This window comes from Gopherus evgoodei, chromosome 9 (genome assembly GCF_007399415.2).
Source record: "Gopherus evgoodei ecotype Sinaloan lineage chromosome 9, rGopEvg1_v1.p, whole genome shotgun sequence".
Classification (NCBI taxonomy): Eukaryota; Metazoa; Chordata; order Testudines; family Testudinidae; genus Gopherus; species Gopherus evgoodei.
The window spans coordinates 72,273,084-72,295,443 of NC_044330.1; the positions used below are offsets into that span (position 1 = coordinate 72,273,084).

Genomic DNA, 22,360 nt, shown 5'->3' on the forward strand with positions numbered 1-22,360 from the left:
TCCTCAAGGAAGATGATGGGTTCACCCGGGATCTGAGAAGACATTGTCTGGACTGAATCCCTTCTTCTGCCATTGATATGCAGGGATGCACACTTCCTGGTACTGAAGTGGAGTCCCATCCAGTTGGCAGCCTGGCTGGTGACGTCAAGCATTTGTTGGAGACTCCTGAGGTTGTCTGCAATCAGGACCAGATCATCTGCTTAGGCTAGGATATTCACTCTGTTGTCATATAGATTGAAACCACCTAGACCACTGGAAATTGTTCGAATGAGCGGCTCCATGGTTAAGTGGAAAACAGTGGGGCTCAGGGGACAGCCTTGCTTCGTGCTGCTACCGATAGGGATTTTGGTATATTTTACCAATAGGAATTCTCTCCTTCCATGGAACGGATGGTGCTAGTGCAGCCTTCATACTGTTTCTGGATCAGTTGTAGAAAATTTTCACCCTAAACTCTCACTGCATGGCAAAAATGTGCTGGTGGGTCATCGATCCAAAAGCATTAGCCAGGTCAAGCCATGCTATGGCACATTGCTGCCATGCCCTCCTGGCCATGTGGATGGCAGTCTGGAGGACAAAGTTGTGTTCGTAGCAGCCTTCACATGATACGAAGCCTTTCTGGATGGAGCTGATGGCTCCTCCATTCACCAACCAGTCTGTGATCCTAGCCGCGAGGCAGCTGACGTACAGTTTGTACTTGGTGGAACAGAGAGGGATAGATCTCCAGTTGTTGGGGTCGTCTCTCGGATGGAATTGTGCAGTAGGGTGAGGGCCCATCGAGGATCTCTCTCATAGCGTTAGGGTAGTTTGACTAGTAAAGTTTCTGAAACCTGGATGCTGCTCCTGAGTCGTAGTGACAACTGATGTTCCTTCCCCTGGCTTTCCTCATTTTGTTGTGGTTCTGACTGGATGCAGGAGCTCCGTGCGCAGTTGGTGTGTTCTCCTGAGTTCCCTTCCTCCCAGATACGATTTCTGCAGACAGGTCTTTAGTGAGTCTTTCTACAAGCAGGTCAAAGTCCTCAAAGGAGGCTGTCCTTGCCAACTCCTCCACTGAAACGGCTTGCCATGGTGTAGCAGTGCTCACCGGGGGCTGCTGCTCTTCCTGCTGCTCAATCTCCACAGGCTCAGTCTGGAAAACTGCTGTGTGATTAGTCTGCTGCCTTTTTCCCTCTGGTGTGGAGAACTCAGTTTGGCCAGCTCTTCTGGAATGAGGCCAGTGTCATCCCTTACCAAATTTAAGGTAGCACTAGTCCTTTTAGGAAGGACAGTTTTAGAGGCAGCAGTACTGTCCCTTTTAGGGATGCGGTCTTGCTTGGGAGTTTCCAGAGCAATGCTGGTCCTTCTGTGGATGAGTTCTGCCTGGGGGGTCTTTGATGCAGTGTGAGACTTTCCAGGGGTTACCTGTTGGGGGAGGGGTGGTGCTGACTCTTCGGACAATGGCATTGTGTGGGACATATTGTGAGGAAGCTCCAAGCCATCGAGAGATGGAGTTGCCTTGCATAAGCTGCGAGGGAGTGCCGATCCTATGCTTGGCAGGGTCCAGCTTAGGAATTTTTGAGGCAGCACTTACTCTTTCAATGGCAGTATCCAGGTGGGTGGCCCCAAGAGCAGGGAGTCCTTTCCTCAGTAGATGGTTAGACCAGCTTTTAATGCTGCGGCTCTGGGGGAGTTGGTAGGGATGCAGTAGCCAGAGTGTTTAGGGACTCGGAAGCCGGACCATGTAATGTTTCTGCTTTCGGAGCAGAGATGGGGTAGCGGCAACATAGGCTGGTAGAGTTGGACTCTTCCAATTCAAGAGGTCCTTTGCAGGTGATTTGATGAGACTTACATTTCTTCTGCGTCTTGAAAGGCAGGTCGCAGGGGGTACACCAGAAGGCGATCCACTTGCTATGGATTCTCTTGAGGTGTCTGCTGAGACCACCAATGTACTGGAATCCTCGGACCGGACAGCAGAAGGGGCAGAGGAGTATGTCCATAGGGAAGGGATACTGGAGATGCATGCAACTGTTTTCTTTTTCATCTCCTTCTGTTGGATGGGCTTCAGTCGTATCAACGGATTCGCTAATCAATGGTTCTCATTGCTCTGGGAAAGCAATATAGAGAGGTTCGGCTGGACAGACATCGAGTGAGATGCTGAGGTCCCGCTGGGTGGTTTCTGAGGGGAGGCTGGTCTCACCAGTTGAGATACCTTCCAGCACAGTAGGACAATGACCAGCATCAGGATCCTGGGCAGTGGAGGAAATGGGAGAAGTTCTTCTTCTAGCATCCCTCTCCTGAAGAGCAGGCAAGATGTTTGTCCTGGGTGTAATGTCCCAGAAGGCTGTTCTTGAGGTGCAAGATCTCCCTACAGCAGAATCTCCAAGGGTTTTCTCCAAGAAGGTTCTGCTTTTCCAAACAATGCTGCTCATCTGCAATGTCCTGGAAGCACTGAGGATCTTCTTAGAGGCTATTCCCCGATGGGCATTCAGTGGAGCAGCAGCGGTTCAAGCAGCAGTTGAAGGTTTCTGTGGAATCTGCAAGGGAGTGATTGTCTTCTCAATCTCTCCTGGAGTCTCTGAAGCAGCATAAAGATTTTCTTTTGAAGCAGCAGCAGCAGTAGACTCCATCTTCAAAGCGGTCGTCTTCCTCAGGATAGCAAGTCGTGTCTTCTAGAAGGTGCAGTTTCTGCCTCAGTAATTAAACTGATAAGAACACATACTACGCTTGATCTTAGCCATAAATAAAATATATTGCAATATAAACTGATCTATCAGCCACTGTGATTAATTTGTGTATATCTGTTTTTTGTTTTAATTTTCTGATCCAATAGGAAGGTTTGCTTCACATTATGTCCCATGGAAAGGTGTGCTTATTCACTTACGGGGGCGGTGGGGGAGGAGGGAATCTCAGCTAGAATCTACATTTTAGCATTTAGAAAATAGTTTTATCATAGACTATTCATACATTTGACAACCATGAAATGTGAGATTTCAGAAACATGATAGGAACTTCTGTAAAATATACTTCAAAGTTTGTATTAAATTATTTTAAGTAATTAAAATTAGGAACTGTTTTGGATATAGTTGGAAGAAAAAAAATTGTCATGAATTCAAATTTTTCAAAACCATATAACATTTTAGCCTCAATAAGCAAACCAGCTATGACAGGCTTTTCATACACTTATATCTGAGAAAATATATTATTTCCATTAATCTTGCCAACATGCTCAGAGACCATCTGATTGCCATATCTGGGGTCGGGAAGGAATTTTCCCCTCATTCAGAATGGCAGAGACCCTGGGGCTTTTTTTATCTTCCTCTACAGCACGGGGCGCAGATCACCTGCAGGTTTAAACAAGTGTAAATGGTGGATTCTCTGTAACTTGAAATCTTTAAACCTTGATTTGGGGACTTCAATAACTCAGCGGTGGTTGTGGGTCTATTACAAGAGCGGATAGGTGAGGTTCCATGGTCTGCAACGTGCAGGGGGTCAGACTACGTGATCACAATCGTCCCTCTTGGCCTTAAAGTCTGAGTCTATCCTGCATGCTCTTGTAGAACCAACTCATACCCACTGGTCAAGTAACACCTGTGTACTCTACTTTTAAAATCAAAAAATTATTTAAAAGAAATTTTCAAATTGTCACCAGACACAATGCTCTTGGTGATAATTTTTCTTTCATTCTAACAATATAATTTTCTACTGTGGAACTCACCATGACATGACAAAGTCTATATCTCACTTCATTACCTGGGTTCGTAGCTGCTGGATTTCTGTTTCAAGCTCTTTGATTTTCTCCTCTCGTTTCTGAAGTTCAGCCTGTGCCTCTTGTCGAGCCGTGAATTCTTCATCAAACTGCAATGATTACCACGATAAAATCATTCGTCTATCTATGCTCACACTAAATACAGTAGTTTAAGGCTTTAAACAACAGTGTGAGTAAAGCAATAGAAGCATTTGTGGCTCATATTGCTTGACCAATTGGAAAACTACAGAAAACTCAATTCTTCTGGTCACTAAGAATTCACAACAATGCGTATAGATTCAGCTACACCACAAATTGTTGTTGAAAACTTGCAGAAAAGCTTTTTTTCCTCAGCACTTTCCAAGCTGTAACCTTTTTAACACCTTTTGACCACTTTTGTTTCCTCTGAAATGACATGAAGCTGAAATATTAAAAGTAACTTGAGTATTCTGGAATGTCATTAAAAAACATATTAAATATGGCCTATGGATAACGAGTTGCAATGGCCTATGGGTAACCAATCCTGCTTATGAATGGGTGTAACAATTCTAAGGGGGACTTCTACATTCCAAGAAGGTTTTTTTGTTTGTTTGTTTGTTTTTTTTAAAGCAAAACAAAAAGGCAATCTGTGACTGGAATAAGCTTTTGTTCTCACACAGATTCTAGGAGCATTATGTTGTGTATTATTAAGTTACTGCAAGGTGCACTTGGATGATCACTTTAATTTGTTCCACAGCAGAAACATAACACGTTCTCGATTAGAATAAAGTAATATATCTGAAGATAAGTATAGTTTCTCATTGCTGAAGATTAACAATATTGTTTCAAACTGCAATCACTGCTGCAGATGGCATAGTTTAAAAGGAGTGACTTGCAGTCCTATATTTTTATATTTACAAAACTTGAAACTCATTGACAGAAGTAAATGGTGTAGAGCTGCATATATGTTAGAAGAGTTGGGTTCTGAACATAAATAAATTAAGAAAGATCTACATCCTGGGAAATTCTGAGGATATCTGAATACACAGAAACAAGAAATGGAGATCTTCAATAAATTCTTCCATGTCTAATCTGACAGATGAGGCCACTTTGCAGATTTGCAACTATGTCCAAGCATTGGCACACTCTTGCTGAATATGCAGTTAATATACAGTGAAGATACAAGTTTGCAGCTCATTATGTAATGTTTCCCCCAAATTTAGTAAAGGTCATGTTCCAGGTAGACATGATTTTTGGCCCCGATGTGCCAGATGCAAACAAAGCCCAGTCTGAAATATAACCATTTTCTAAATTTAGTACTGAAACTATTTCTACTCTAATGGAAGTTTTTATTTTGGCTTCCTTTAGTAAACTTTTTAAAATGATCATCGAAATCCCTTAGGAGGAATTCTGTAAAGGTTTCTCCTTCAAAAATAAGAATGGAAAGACATAGCTCAGGAAAACATTCTATGACTCTGAAATAGTAGTAAAGAAATGCTGTGCACAGACAAGCATCCAAAGCATTTGTTACTTCAAGCGTTCCAACACCAATAGTGCTGTGTTTTAACTCAGTGCTTAAGTAATATTAAGAGCACTGACAAGTGAATGAGAAGATCCAACAGTCCACTTCAGTTTTAAGTTCATGTATCCAATACGTTGCATTTCAAATTAAGAGGATTCTGAGGCCAGGTCCATCAATCAATGTTGCTCTGGTCTATTTTATGTCCAGCACTTAGTATTTTCTCACAGGACCCAGAAATACATGATTGCTGGAAACTTTATAGCGCAATCATAATGTGTTTTTTTTTTATCAGTGTTTGATATAAGTGAAGTAACTTCTCAGTTACTCAAAGGATACTCTGAAAGTGGAATGTCGTGGCAAAACTTTGAGAAGGCAAAATTACTAAAAGGACTATTAAATTTTCTAAAGACAACCAACCAACCCGAGTGGAATGCTTCACATGGAAATAATTTTAAGCCTGACAATCTCCTTCTAATAATGAAAAGAAGGGCAAAATCATTTCTATTAGGTCTTTTTTATAACTTAATTGACATCTTTAGAAATATATTAAATCATAAAGATTAAGATTTAAGAAATACTTGTTCTGAGATAGCAGTGTAAGAGTGCTTTTCCACTACTTGTATCGAAGTACAATATACATTACATATTTAAAATAAACAACACACACTGAACAACTCAATGACCCATCTCTATTTTTTCTGTATACAAAGATAGTATACTTGACAACACCCCCCAAAAAAAACAAGTATAGGATAAGCTCTCTGAGATTTTTTTTTCCTATTGCTGTCTGAAGCTAATGTACACTAGCAGCTAAGAACAATAGACTTGATATATCAAATCACTTCTGCAATAAGGATACAAATTATGTAGTAATGCTGCCAAATATTGATCACAACAGCAAATCAGTTTCTCTATTTAAGCCGAAAGGTGGGAAAAGGTTTTTGATGCCACGTTTTAATCAGAGATTTCCAGTTGTCTGCATCTTAAATTATAATGATTTATGATCTTACCTTTTTGGAAAATTCTGCTGCTTTTTGTTCACTTTCTTCTACTTTTGCTTTGTTCACACATGCATCTAAATGGACAATTACAAAGACAAAATTGGTTAAGACAGTAAGCGGTACTGAGTAATAAACAAATACACATATTTTCAAAGTACAATGAATTGCTACAGAACCAAATTCCAGAGTTTCACCTCTGCATTTTTAGTTTTCCAGAGGACTAAATCTTTCTTGAACCCTTCCTCCTTTCCCTATGTCTCTTGAATAGACACACAGCTATAGAATTTCTTAGAAATATGATGTTACTTCTATATGTTTTACCTGTTGCTCCAAAAAGCGCATTTACTTTCCAATAACTACTTAAGTACAGCAGTCTTTAACACACTAGATTATATATCAGGTAATTTTTGCCCTTCTCATTTTCATTTGATTTTAAATGTAAAACAATATGGAAATTCTCCCCTTTAATCAAGTTTTCTACATTAGTACAGCCATCCCTTTCTGCAGTTGGGCTTGAGAACACCCCTTTAACATATGAAAGTTATATGTTATGTTATTTTAAATAAAGATTACCTTAAAGGCTTTTAAAAGCAAATTAGAACATATATTTTTATGATTAACCCCTTGTTGTTACAGAAGATTTTTTCAGTAGATCTCAAACCGTTGTACAAAGCAAATCACTATCATTATCCGCATTTTACAGACACAGAAGCTGAGGCACAGGGAGGTGAAGTGACTTGCCTATAGTCACCCAGCAAGCCAGGGTCTTGGGTCCTGATCCAGTTCCTTATCCACTACGCCAGTCTCTCTCAAACTTTTGTACTGGTGACCCCTTTCACACAGCAAACTATGAGTGCAACCGCCCTCATACATTATAATGCTTTTTTTGTATTTAAAACTATTATAAATGCTGGAGGCAAAGCGGAGTTTGGGGCAGAGGCTAACAGCTCGTGACCCCCCATGTAATAACCTCACAACTCCCTGAAGGGTCACGACCTCCAGTTTGCGAACCCCTGCACTAGGCCCACTGCCTACCTCCATTATGGCTTAATGTTATTTTCCAGTTAAATCTTTCCCTTTGTTGAGTGAGTTGATGTTTGTTTAAAAAAAAAAATCACTCAAACTTCCTTATTTTCTAGCATTAGAAAGGAGAATTATTTCTCAAATTAAGATATGGTAGAACAGAAAAAAAAATTATCTCCCTCTTCTCCATTACATAACACTGGTAAAGATACTCCCAAACTATTAGAGCTTCTTAAAAATCAATAGTCTTTCATTACATGACTGAGGAACCAAATTTCTCAGATTTGTGAATAGTCTAATTGCTTCAGGTTTGAAAACAAAAGTTTGATTTTTAATTCGTTAGGTCAACAGAAAAAAAAATATCAATAAATGCATTAGCTAACCCGAATAGATTTTAAAACTACAGGAGACACAACAGGAAAATTGTCACCTTTGATTATTTTTCTGTAAAGTGCCTAGCACTCATTTACTAGCTCAACTTACTGATAAACAGAGCAAAAATATTTCATAGTTACAATTTATTTAGGTCGTGACTCCAGAGATGATCACAGCGGGAAGAGAGCAAATTTTTAATTAGCTTCCTACATCCCACGTCTAGCCTCTTAAATATTTACATTAACAGGTTATCATTTCCATTCAGATTAATTTCTAGCATCTGTTGATGTTAAGAGTGAAGAAATATTGCCTCCCCATAGTCACAGGTTCTCTACTGCACAATGACAAAAAGGAAGAGCAGCAACTCTTATGTTCCAGACAATGTATTCCAGGCCTGCACAACATGCGTCCCACATAGGCTCACTATGCAGCCCACAGGGGGTGAGTAGGTGGGCTCACTGTGCAGCCCGCATGGGTTGAGTATGCAAGCCAACAGCCACATGAATCCAGGGTTCCACTTTGCCTGAAGTGCTGGAGACGTTACTCACTTTGTGAGAACTCAAGTTACCAACAGAGTTCTTCAAGAAGTGTGTCCTTGTGGATGCTCCAGCTCAGGTCCCTGTGTCCTGCTCCTTTGATTGAGATTTTTGGCAGTGCCCAATCAGCCCAAGCATGCGCTCCACATATCCTCATGCCCCACACCAAGGCTAAAAGGGGCTGCGCACACAAACTGCCCTCAGTTCTCTCTCTACAGCTAAGTCCCCCCAGGGACATCCTGATGCAAAGGGGAAGAAGGGCAGGTAATGGAGCACCCACAGGGAGACATCTTGAAGAACTCCATTTACAAGATGGGTAATCTCTCCTTCTTCATCGAGTAGTGCCCCTGTAAATGCTCCATTCCAGGTGACTCTCAAGCACTACCCCCGCAAAGAGGTGGGAGGTTCAGACCAGAGTCCAGTACAGAGGAGAGAGAACTGGACTGCCTACAGCAGAATCTGATCTTGCTCCTGGCACCAAGGCATAATGATTAGAGAAAATATTGACAGAAGTCCAAGTTATTGTTCTACCAATGTCCGCAATTGGTACATCCTTAAGTAAGGCTATAGATGTAGATACTGCTCTTGTGGAATGTGGTATCAATGTCAAAGGAGGTAGAGAACATGAGTTCTCCCTTGTGCTGAAGTGCGTAGGGAGTATATGTAAGCCAAATGGGCACTGCTACCAAAAAATCTCTGATTAAGGGTACAGGCACATCAGAAGTGAAGCACCCACAGTGACACCACTCAAAGCACAACTTCCATTATATGGCAGATACCTGAAGTATGATTAGGCTCATTTGCTGGTGTAACCAACTTAGAAACTTCACATGGGGCAGATGAACAACATTCCCTTATATATAAATTTCAACGCCACTAAATGATTTGATTAAAATCTGAAGTTTGGGACTATTCTTACATAATATAACAAAAGTGTGCATTTTTATGCTAAGGTGAACAATGCAAATCAAATGTGATCAATTGAAGACTATCATAACTAGCCTGGGAGGATTAGATTTTTATTGGTAAAGTTGATTTTATCATACACACAAACCCATGAAAAAAAAATTTCCATTGATGATAATCAAAATTTACAAATAGGCAAAGTAAGAAAAATATTCCTTGAGAATTTAGAGTTTGACTTAAAGATATTTACTTTGCATACTTTGACAAATTTGTGTTTTAATAGTTACAAAGCTTTAACAGTTTGACTCTCAATGTCTATTGTCATTACATAATTGTCTGCTTGTCGCACATGGTCTAAGCCCCTCATCCCTCAATTTCCTGTGAAACTGAAAATTTGAATCCATACAACTCTAAAAAGATTTAAAATAATATTACCTGTCAAAATTATTGAAGGAAAAAAAAACCACCAACTCTGAATTCTGCCCAGCCTAATAATGCGCACACACAGGAGGGGCAAATTAAATTGCACAGGGAAACTTTATTATGACATTTTCTAATTTGAGTGCTTGACTTGACAACCTTAAAAATATTCTTTCAACTTTTACTAAATTTCATAGGTTTTTAAAAGAACCATCAAGAGCCCCACACAGGTCACAACCATGTTTGGAACCCTTAAAGCAAAAGCACAGATGACTGTCATTTGAGCTGACAGAGTAACTAACATAAGTAGTAGTTCCATGAGCACCTCCCATTAAAAAGAGACCGACAATTTGTCAGGGCTTTTCAGTTATTTGTTAGATCACACAGAAATGCTGAGACTCAAGAATCCTGGGTTTAATTCCAGGTTCTAGAGGGAAGTGTTCTCTAGTGGTTACATACCCTTTCCACTCTTGTGAGCCTCAAATGTGTCTCTTTTTTACTCTTTTCCCTTCCAACCTGTCCCTGTCTTCTACCCTATTCCATACTCAGCTTCTGTCCCCCAAGCCAAACTCCTCACCCTTCTGCATTCTGGATTCTAGTCAAGCTAGTTCCTTTACCTCCATTCCACTTGGGTGTCACCAGATGGTGATGGAAAACACAGGCAAGACTGTTGCCCTGGTCTCCGTTTCAGTTCCTGATGAGTAGCAGCAATTGCACGTGTCCCACACAGTCCTACAAATTTTGATACTAACTGGAACAGTAACAATTTGGGGGATGTGTCCCAGAATAGCTATTAGCCTGGTGGTTAGGACATTAACTTGGGATTTGGTAGACCCAGATTCAAGTCCCTGCTCCCAATCAGGGAGAATAAGGACATAAACGTGAGTCTCTCACATCCAGGTGAGTGTCCTAACAACTGGACTACTAGCTATTCTGGGGTGGTCTCCATCCCTCTCCTCATGGTGGGTTTGTTCCCCCTCCCTTTTTTTTTGTGAAAACTGTTGAAACATCTTGGTTTCTTACTGATGCAGAAGGGAAACAAAAACCAAAACCTCAAAAGTTTTCACAAAACAGATTTTCTATTTTCCAGCCAGTCCTAATTATAATCTAGGTGGTGCTTTGACCATTGCTCTCAATAAAACATAATCTACCTTTCCACGCATATCTGCCTGAACAGTCTATGCAATATATTTTCACTGTGAAATGTTTTGCTGTTCTAGAAGAATATGATTACAAGCTATACAATGGAGCTCTCAACTTCTAGAAAATGTGAGTTCATTCCCAAAACCACATATTAAACGTTACAGAGTTCTGTTTTTGGAGTATGAAGAGAAAACTTACCTTTAAAAATATTTATTTTTTCTAAAACACAAAGAAACCAAAGGCGACAAGTTAATTCAGGTTTACATACCAATAAGGTGGGTAAAGTCTACATCCAATCTTCCTCTATATTTAAAATCTGGGTCCATACCGCTGCAGTGCAATACTATCTGTGAAATGCATTCTTCAATTATCTTGTAATACTGAGTTCTGATGATAGAAAAATACACAACAATGTATTTTTAATATAATGGAAACAGGGCATATAATTTATGGAACAGAGAAAAAAGGTTAATTATAACTTCTAATACCTGAATTATAAAGTTGCCAAAAGAAAAGACTGGGGGGTGGCGGGAAGAGGGAAAGGCCTTGTGTGTACATTGTCTATTACATTGCTACTGTCATTCTCATAAAGGGATGTATGAAATAAAAAATCCAAAGTTTGGATCTCTGAAAAATGAAGTAATATTTTGGCAGAATGGCAGTTCACATGGTCCTTGTTCTAGTTTCAATTCTGTCTCCTGAGCCTCAGTTCAGATTCTTGTTTTGCAGTTGGTATTTCACTTTCTTCACACTTTGGAAAATAAAATGATAGGTACCCTATTTTGTCCTTCCCACCTCCTTCATTACCATTTTTGGTCATTAATTGGCAACAAACAGCACTACACCCACACACACAACTCATTCTTATTTCTAAACACAAATCTAAAAATGCTATCAGCTGCCAAATATGAAAAAAGACTGGGTATTACGTCATTTTATGGGGTTAAGCCCTCTTACATCTTTTAACTACTTTAATTCCTTAAAGAAGCCTAAGATATGATGTCACGTTAAGGAGCTAAAAACAAACATTTGAAATCCACACACCATTTAAGGGATTCCAACTCACTCCAACTGACAATGGATTTCAGGAAGGCAGATTTTGGTAAGCTCAGAGAGCTGATAGGTAAGGTCCCATGGGAATCAAGACAGGGGAAAAACAACTGAGGAGAGTTGGCAGTTTTTCAAAGGGACACTATTAAGGGCCCAAAAGCAAGCTATTCCGATGGTTAGGAAAGATAGAAAATGTGGCAAAAGACCACCTTGGCTTAACCACGAGATCTTGCGTGACCTACAAAATAAAAAGGCGTCATATAAAAAATGGAAACTAGGTCAGATTACAAAGGATGAATATAGGCAAATAACACAGCAATGCAGAGGCAAGATTAGAAAGGCAAAGGCACTAAATGAACTCAAACTAGCTATGGGAATAAAGGGAAACAAGAAGACTTTTTATCAATACATTAGAAGCAAGAGGAAGACCAAGGACAGGGTAGGCCCAATGCTCAGTGAGGAGGGGGAAACAGTAACAGGAGACTTGGAAATGGCAGAGATGCTTAATGACTTCTTCGTTTCGGTCTTCACTGAGAAGTCTGAAGGAATGTCTAATATAGTGAATGCTTACGGTGAGAGGGTAGGTGTAGAAGTTAAAATAAAAAAAGAGCAAGTAAAAAATCACTTAGAAAAGTTAGATGCCTGCAAGTCACCAGGGCCTGATGAAATGCATCCTAGAATACTCAAGGAGTTAATAGAAGAGGTATCTGAGCCTCTAGCTATTATCTTTGGGAAATCATGGGAGATGGGGGATATTCCAGAAGACTGGAAGGGGGCAAATATAGTGCCCATCTATAAAAAGGGAAATAAAAACAACCCAAGAAACTACAGACCAGTTAGTTTAACTTCTGTGCCAGGGAAGATAATGGAGCAGGTAATTAAAGAAATCATCTGAAAACACCTGGAAGGTGGTAAGGTGATAGGGAATAGCCAGCATGGATTTGTAAAGAACAAATCATGTCAAACTAATCTGATAGCGTTCTTTGATAGGATAATGAGCCTTGTGGATAAGGGAGAAGCAGTGGATATGATATACCTAGACTTTAGTAAGGCATTTGGTACGGTCTCGCATGATATTCTTATAGATAAACTAGGAAAGTACAATTTAGATGGGGCTACTATAAGGTGGGTGCATAACTGGCTGGATAACCGTACTCAGAGAGTAGTTGTTAATGGCTCCCAATCTTGCTGGAAAGGTATAACAAGTGTGGTTCCGCAGGGGTCTGTTTTGGGACCGGTTCTGTTCAATATCTTCATCAACGATTTAGATGTTGGCATAGAAAGTACGCTTATTAAGTTTGCGGACGATACCAAACTGGGAGGGATTGCAACTGCTTTGGAGGACAGGGTCAAAATTCAAAATGATCTGGACAAATTGGAGAAATGGTCTGAGGTAAACAGGATGAAGTTCAATAAAGATAAATGCAAAGTACTCCACTTAGGAAGGAACAATCAGTTTCACACATACAGAATGGGAAGAGACTGTCTAGGAAGGAGTATGGCAGAAAGAGATCTAGGGGTCATAGTAGACCACAAGCTTAATATGAGTCAACAGTGTGCTACTGTTGCAAAAAAAGCAAACGTGATTCTGGGATGCATTAACAGGTGTGTTGTAAACAAGACACGAGAAGTCATTCTTCCGCTTTACTCTGCGCTGGTCAGGCCTCAACTGGAGTATTGTGTCCAGTTCTGGGCACCACATTTCAAGAAAGATGTGGAGAAATTGGAGAGGGTCCAGAGAAGAGCAACAAGAATGATTAAAGGTCTTGAGACCATGACCTATGAAGGAAGGCTGAAGGAATTGGGTTTGTTTAGTTTGGAAAAGAGAAGACTGAGAGGGGACATGAAAGCAGTTTTCAGGTATCTAAAAGGGTGTCATCAGGAGGAGGGAGAAAACTTGTTCACCTTAGCCTCCAATGATAGAACAAGAAGCAATGGGCTTAAACTGCAGCTAGAGAGATTTAGGTTGGACATTAGGAAAAAGTGTCTAACTGTCAGGGTAGTTAAACACTGGAATAGATTGCCTAGGGAAGTTGTGGAATCTCCATCTCTGGAGATATTTAAGAGTAGGTTAGATAAATGTCTATTAGGGATGGTCTAGACAATATTTGGTCCTGCCATGAGGGCAGGGGACTGGACTCGATGACTTCTCGAGGTCCCTTCCAGTCCTAGAGTCTATGAATCTATGAATCTGCAGCAGCTATGCAAGCACACATTTTTTCAGACTGACAAAAATATAAGGTCAAAAGAGAAGTTAAATTTGAAAAGATTTTCAGGATTTATGTTTGGACATTACCTTTTTTGAACTTGTATTTTTGAACCCAAGAAAACTACATGTGACTTCTGACCAATGCTCTTTTATTTCTTAAAATTATTTTTTAATGCAAGTTTACACGAGATTTTAAAAAATGAAGTTTGGCTCCCTAAATCCATGTTTAGGCAACCAAAACAACTGACCAGTCTACAGCTACTCTGAAGCACCTGGCATCGGCCACTGCCAGGAGAAAGGATATTGGGCTAGAGGAACCTTTGGTCTGACACTGTATGTACATTCTTATGTTCTCAACTCTCATTGTGTACATCTTATTTCATTAGCTTAGTGTGAGTTGTTTCAATATGACACCTGCTGAATGTGGAGATTTGCAGTGTTTCACTTCTATTCCCTCATCCATACGTCATACGTAGGAGTGTACTGTATCTTTACTAGTGGATTTTCTAAATTTTATTTGGAGGACAGACTTGCTTCTTAACTCTCGCGTTATGTTTCAATTATTAGCTTTAATTTCTTTTTTTCTTGTAAGCATGTATTTATGAACCATAAGTTTTTTAAAAAGCATTTTAAATTAAACTTAATAGCCATACTAATGGAGCTAATAGAAGCAATGTAACATATGCTCATTAGACTAATATTTCAAAGATAGGTAATAAAGACCTGACCAAGTATTGTTACAGTTCTTCTAGATACAGTACAACCTCAGTTATCCAATGTCAATTATCTGAAACATGGTCATGCCCCCCAATACTACTCACACTGAATTAACAACTGATTTGCATTTCAAGTGTCCTATGACATGAAGTTCATATTAGTTATACTCTGTACATTAAACTACTGCCATCAAACTACCGTTTAACATTTAGGGCATTTTAAGGACAAATTATTGTAATTATTTCAGACTGATAGTCCTTGAATAATTTGAAATTTCACCTGGAAGTTATTAATAGGATTGCAATGAAATAGAACTCTCTCAGACCAGCTAGCTAGGCATACATGTTTGGTAGATTCCACCTGCAGATAGTGTGGCTAAAAGGATTAGACCTGGGACAGTCATATTGTAGATCAAGTTCTATTGCAGCTCCACCAGATGTGACTGACTGCAACCTTTCGGTCAACTTTTCTTTAAATAGGGGGAATATATGTGCCTACAGCCTAATTACGGGTATTTGAGGTCTTGCTCAACAATAGGTGCTTCCGAAGTGAACGCAATCATTGACACTAGTCAGTGGAAAGTATCCTTCTGGATCCCAGTCAGGCACACCTTCCTCAAATCCAAGGGAAACAGCATTGCTGTTTTCACTCTATGTCCTCTGTCTGCAGCTCTTGCTCTGTGCCTCCAAATAGGAAGCTGAGTGTAGCTTGAGAGCATGATCACTGTAGCAGGGATGTAGAAACTCCCTAGCATTGGAGCACCCTAAGCGAAGATGGAATATCAGAGATTTTAACAGAAAGCCTGTAACAAAGATCGATGGAGTATGTGTAAGTGGCGACTTCCAGAGTCTGATAACTTGGCCTAGTCTAGAAGGATTTTCATGGGGAGAGCAAATAGTCTGTTCCTGACCCCAGGGCCACAGCTCTGTTCCAAATCAAGAACACATTAGAGCTTCTCAAAGAAACGTAGTTTCTTTGGATTTGGTTGGTTTTAACATTGGTTGCCAAAACAACCTATTTTTTTCCCCCTAACCTGATTCCCAGAAGTAGATAAATACTTTTGCTGGAAAACTTAGCTGAAAAGTCAGTTAATGACAAAATCCTAGAATGGAAAATTTCAGCTTGATGAGTGGAAGCTTTGCAAAATTTATGAGCAACTGAAAACGGGCTCATAATTTTGAAAATGCAGATTATTAACTATTATCACCTAAAGTAAAACTAGTAAGTTTTTAAGGATCACCATTTGCTGTGATTGGTTGTCAGCCTTTATTAGTAACAGTAAAGTATTTGATCAGTTACAACATGTTAATTTCTCAGAAACTGTACTGTGAGCACACACAGTTCTCTATTGTAATGTCTGTAATCTCTCTGTGCTGACGAACCCTGTATTTAAAATTTTAAATTTGTTTATCTGCAACAAATGTTACACCTCAACTTCACAGTCCATTTAGTTGAACTAGAAAAATCATCTCAAGTCTAACTGAAGGAAATATTGCAAAACGAAAAGAAAATGGAGCTGTCACACTAGTAAAAAAAATAGTTTAGGGAAATTAAGGGGAAAAAAAACTATTCCAATAACTGCTCTCTTTCTCATGCCTACCAACCAATTCCCTGTATTTTCTCTACAAACTAGAAAAGCCCCTGTTACCTGGAATAACTGGCATGTATTTGTAGTTGTATGATTTAACAATATGAAAACACCAATTCTCCTGCCTGATTCAGTATTATGCTAGGCACTTGACATATAAGTAATAACAGCTTACACTCAAAGGATGCAATATACAGTTGAAAGGGGATGGAGATGTTTTGAAATAAAAACATGAACAAAAAGCGTGTTGTAGATTTTCTGGAGACAAGAACCTTTCTGCCCTGTAGGTAGAGAAGTGAGGAATAATTCAATGAGTTAAGAGATACAGAAGAAGAAAAAGCACAAGGAACTCAAAAATAAAACCATCCTTCTGTCTACTATAATGAAACTCTTCCCTTTAAATAAGGGTACAAAGACAAATTGTGTTGAGCAGTTCACCCTAGATTATAAAACAATCATATGTTCAAGATCCACTGTGTTAATAGTTCAGCTTGCATTACCCTACAACTTGGACACTTGATATTAAAAGCAAAAAGAACAGCTAGAGTTAACTCTTACCGGACGTAATAATCATTCCTGACCAGTAGTAAGTGTTGCAATATTGAGAGGAAATAGTTTTCAGAAGCCGTGTCCTTCAACATGTTATAAAGCAGATGGTATACTTCATCCATGTCAGTGCAAAGATTGTTAAGGAAATGCCAAATGACTGAAATGAACATGTCCATATTGTAAGGAATACACTTGAACTGTTCTAATTAAATGCTATTGCCTTCCAAACAATCCCCCTCATTAAAACATTTTCATTTTTTCCAGCTACAGCTAACCAAAATTATTTCACTGTGCTCTTCACTAGAAAGTAAACAAAATTGGCACAAGATCTGCCAAATAAGACTCTAATCCTTCAACTTAAGTGTTCACGGGGACTGATGAGCCCACATACAGCCCCAATGAGCTCAATGAGCTTCATGTGGCTCAGCAATATACCTGCACTATTTGTTACAGAACCAGGGCCTGAGGTATTCTCCATTTTCCCACCAATTAACACATTACACTTTTAGATGAGACAAGATCAATAATGGTGCAAACATTTTGAAATCATTAAGAGTTGAGGTTCTGTGATTAATTTGTACAACAAATGAATTTGGCATTTTAATTTAAGAGAGTGGAACAAAATTAGATAATAAATATTATAAATATTGATTACATGTTTCATGTCTGTTTGGGAAAATTATACTTATTTTGTCTACACATTATTATATCCAAAGAATCTTGAGATTTTCATCTTATGGTGGGGTCCTGAAAGCTGACAAACAAAATACCAGTTAATGTACAGGTATGACAGTGTGAAAGATTTAACTGATAAGAAAAGCTGTTACTGAATCAATATCCACTAAAATGAATGGGACAGTTTACATCTTGAAGGCTCTGTTCTCAGCTTTCTGCAGACTCATATAGTCCTCCTGGCATTGGTTACACTCATACATTTGTGAAGTTTTCTTCGCCATCTTAGCAACTTGAAAAAGGGCTGCGATTCTGAAGAACACAGTAATGCAAGGGGTGCCAGTTCACCATACCAATCCCATGTGACACATGCAAGTAAATTTTGGTGTGGCACATGTTGGAAAGATGTAACAGAATTATGGTACACAGGATGGATTTTCTTTTGTTTGGCACTCGATCAACTGCGACCATTTATTTTGAATCAATGTTGCCATGACTAGTTCTGCAATTCATATGCTCAAGCCAACCAGCAAGTCAGGGGATGGGACTTGGACTCATAAGTAAGGACAACACAGAGCAGCTGGGAAGTTGTTTAGCTGCAGGTCTCTATCAGTCATTTAATAAGCTACTTTTTTTTTCTTTTTATTTACAATACATAATTCAGACTCCCATGTGAACATTTGGATCTGTATACCCAGCAGGACTGAAATACAAGCAAGGTTCAAAGCTGGAATTTAATGACACTATAGTGTATGTTTGCCATTAAATTGTATTTGAAATATGGGGGTCTGAGCTCACATGAATGTTTGTCGACAATGGAAGCCTCGTGACATGGTGACTTCCATGGGTCAATTTCTATGAGCATGCACAGAGAAATAACGAGGAGCATTTCCCTTATCTAGGGCCAGACATGCTCAGCTTTGTTAGCTAGAATGTTGGAGTTATACAGATGTGTGTGGCTGTCTCTGTAGCAGGCAGCATCTCTGATGGTAAATAAGGTAAGTAAGCCAATATCCCATATCCATGCTTAGAGAAGGAATGGAGGAGGGGCTTGCTCAGGTATTTGTCACATTAGTTATGGGGGTTAAGCTTCATTTTTAGAATATGTATGAAGCATCCCAACAGCTCCCACAGAGAAAGGCTCAAAGAGAGATCTCGAGTTAAAAGGAGAACGTTCTTAAGTAGCATGTGCATGGCAGTAGTTAGGTCTAGGAATTTCTGGTATGAATGAGTTTTCAGTTTCATCTGGATGAAAAAAGTTATTTTCCATAAAGCTCCAAACTAAATGCCTGTTTCTGATCTCACACTAGTTTTAAATAGGTACACCTTAAATTGATTTACCCAAGTACAGTTGAAAAATTAAACCCAGAGTCTTTACCCACATACCCATGTGATGTGTTTATTGGCATCAATTAGAAAGGGGCGAGAATACAGTTGGCACTTTGAAAAACAAGGTTATGAATGTCCCCATATCACAACCTGTCTATTATAAATTATATCAGTGCAAGTCAGATAAGATCTGTGCGTCAATGTTAAAGGATGTGCCTGAAGTTCAGGAGTGCATGCCATGTTATTAAACCCACTAAAGAATTTTGCTTTTATACAAAAAAATTCATTATCTAATAAAAGTGCAGCCTATTATGCACACAAAACACCCCTTGAATACTGCCAAAAAAAAGTGTTTGGCTTCATGAACTGAATTACATCATTTTTCCTAAATTTATATTGTCTTTATTTATAAGAATCATTACCTCACAGAGCATAATTACTGGTTTAATGTAAGGTCCTTTTTCATGAAAGATTACTTTCCCTCCACAACTTGTAAACTAACATGCATTTAAGTGATTTATTTATTTAACATTTCTTCAAATTAAAGTTACCTGGACATAAATCTACCTGAAACATACATACCTTAGAGACCATAACTTAACTATGGCAACCAATCAATTTAATCTATAATATTTTATTACATATTTACAGAAAATATACATAAAATAAAATAAATTAGTGAGTTTTTAAAAGGATATTCCATTTCAGCTTTGATGTCATTGAGACGATGTGACAATTCAATTAAGTCATCTTCTTTGTTTTCATCAAACACTTTCAACTGAATATCAAGTTCTTCATTTTCTTTCTCTTTTAGGTCCTAGTTTTCAAAAGGCATATTTCAAACATTTCCATATCACCTTTTACATCCTTTTTTAAGCGGAATTTTTTCCTTCAGTAAATATGTTAGTACAAGATAGAATTGACCAGACCACTTAAAATTGGTTTAAAAAAAACAAAACAAAAACAAACAATAAAACAAGTTACAGCTCATTGTCTGATTCTGAAGAGAAGATATTGTCGCAAGAATACTGCTTCTCCCTCTGTACTCCTTATGTGTGTTTTAGACAGGAGATTTTCTTTACCTAAAAGGTTTCAGGAGATTAATACCTGTAAACTAATTGCTAATACTTTCATTTTTAACACACTGGTTCAAGCAAGAAAGCAGTATTACATGACATCCAAAGGAAGCATGTATATGTCTCTTGGACAACTATTGATAAGAAAAAACAACAGTAATAGGGAAAAACATACTGATATATTCTAGCACAACAGTCCCAAGTATGGCAGGAGCTTTTTATTTTATTTTTGTTTTTATATACAAACATTATTACTGTAGGATTACAAAAAAAAGTATAATAAAAAATGAGTTTTGTGTGTCTTTGTTGCATGGTACTTCTTGAAGCCCACAAAATAGTTTTCCTCTCAAACTGATGTTTAATTACTACCTAAGAACTCAGTCACTGATTATTTTATTTTTTGTAATACATTAATGCACATGCACCACAAATAAGTAACTTTTTTTTCTTCCTAACTCAAAACTTTCACAGCATGCCACACTAGAGATTGTTGGGATTAATATATCATCTTGATTGTCTTTCACTATGTCTCCATACAACTTGCAGTTATCAAAAGCCATTCAATAATCACAAGTAGGGAATATTCAAAGATGGCCAAGAAGACTAAGAGTAAGATGACCAGACATGGAGTCTAAAACGAAAATGTGAGCAATGTGCAGTCTACAGTTACGCAGATGAAACAGACCTGACTGGGATGAATAATGATACTTCTGTTGCTACCACAGATATTATATAAGAAATTCAAGGCTTTGATTAAGTTATTTCACTGTGACCATCAGAACTGACCTCTCAAACACTCTTATAAAAACAACTTCTGTAATTAAGCACTCATAGATTTGAGGTACAATTTTCAAAAGGATTTAATGACTAACTTGAAATCTAACTGGAAGTCTAACTTGCTCTGGGAGTAATTTACACACTCACTGACTTTCAGTGAGACTTAAAAGCTGAAGTCCATAAATCACTTTTTAAAATAGGACCCAGGAGCCTAAATCATTCAGATGCTTTAGAAAATGTTATCCAGGCTTTTCTTTATTACTATCCAGCTGCTCTCAGAATATATGTATTTAAATCATTTGTTGAAGATATAATGTTTGCAATCGCTGTTACACAATTTTATTTGTCTGATGACACATCAGTTAAATACTAGACGATTCTTCACATCAATGAAGAATTTTTTATGATTATATACTGCTATGATAATGGTTTATCACTTATCACTGGAATTTTCAGAAACTATATCAAACTCCTACTAATGTCATAATTTCTATAAAATTATATTTCATAAATATTTTTTCAAGATTCATAACCTGACTCACAGTAATGACCATCTTCAAATCAGGCCAAGTCTTGCATGATCAAAGCAGAAGACTTGTTAATCTCAAATGTTTCCTTCTCAGTCACTACATTAAGGTCTGAGATATGACTTCCCTATTATTTGAAAAAATATTATCAGTTGTATCCACATGCTTAGTTATCTGTTTCTGTGTTGTCTATGCTGGAAGAAGGACAGGAGATGCTGGCTGTGGTTTAACTGGGGTGCAACTTTATGCTTAAATGTCTGGCAGTTCCTGTCAGATAAAAGCATAGTGTGCAGGTATTTCCATAATCATTTCAATATATACCTGATGGGCCTTTCATAAGTCCTCCCCCTTACACAACCTGGTTCCTGGCCACCCTGCCGCTGGGACCCCACCATCCTCCCTCTGATGAGCATTAGCGGGGTGGGGGCTATAACGAGGGCTGCTGGCTCCCAGCCATACCAGTAATTGCAGCTCAACTCCTCATTTCCGCTCCTTTAGAGGAATACCTCTTTTAAATCTTTTACCAATTCATTTTATCTGATCATTATATCCCTTCTTTATGGAGTACCTACATTGGACATCTGCCCCTCATCTACATAATGAGTTCTGACATCATAGCTTAACTCCTGTTTCTCACCTTGGCCAATCTGGCAGAGAGGAAAAAATTTCTTCCCAGTCCCTGAGCAATTGGTATAAAATGCCAACAGCAGATCCTAACAAATCCCAGTACTTCAGGTGCGTGTGGAGTGAATGCTGCTTTGCCTGGTCCATGGAAAAGATGGGTTTTCCTGCACTGACACGAACCTATACTGTCCACCCTGCCTTCCAATGGGGATGGGTCAGTGTCCCAAGCTAACCTGGTCTGCAGCAGAAAGTCACGCCCTGCCTCCCTCACCCTTAAAGGAGTGCATACTTTTTTCTAGCCACCCAGATAACAGCTCCTACACTACTTAATGTGCAATGAGGTATCTGTGCATAATTTATGGCAGCACTGATATTTATAAAGCATTTCATGACAATACTGAACTACGATTAACATTAAAAATAGTTCTGGATCTCTCGAAACATCTAGATATAATTATTAACCAAATAAGTCTATCACACAGTGTTTTAATATCATAGCTGCAAAGAGCCACATGAGACACATTAAAAGCCACTTGTGGCTCCCGATCCTCAGTCTGAGTATCACTGACCTATTGTGTTTTAACTTTGCACACACTACTTTATTTATTGCCTCCCA

General features: G+C 38.7%; 1 protein-coding gene across 12 annotated transcripts in view; it reads right to left on the reverse strand.

Moving 5' to 3' along the window:
* The window catches only part of DIAPH2 (diaphanous related formin 2), an 867,723-nt gene that overhangs the window by 650,844 nt on the left and 194,519 nt on the right, over window positions 1–22,360 (reverse strand). For all 12 annotated transcript variants that reach the window (XM_030576660.1, XM_030576662.1, XM_030576661.1 and 9 more), the window contains 5 exons: window positions 19,439–19,557; window positions 16,749–16,865; window positions 10,895–11,013; window positions 6,233–6,297; window positions 3,727–3,831 (listed from right to left, as the gene is read on the reverse strand). In XM_030576660.1, coding sequence (XP_030432520.1) covers window positions 3,727–3,831; window positions 6,233–6,297; window positions 10,895–11,013; window positions 16,749–16,865; window positions 19,439–19,557 — 525 coding nt within the window. The remainder of the gene's footprint in view (window positions 1–3,726; window positions 3,832–6,232; window positions 6,298–10,894; window positions 11,014–16,748; window positions 16,866–19,438; window positions 19,558–22,360) is intronic.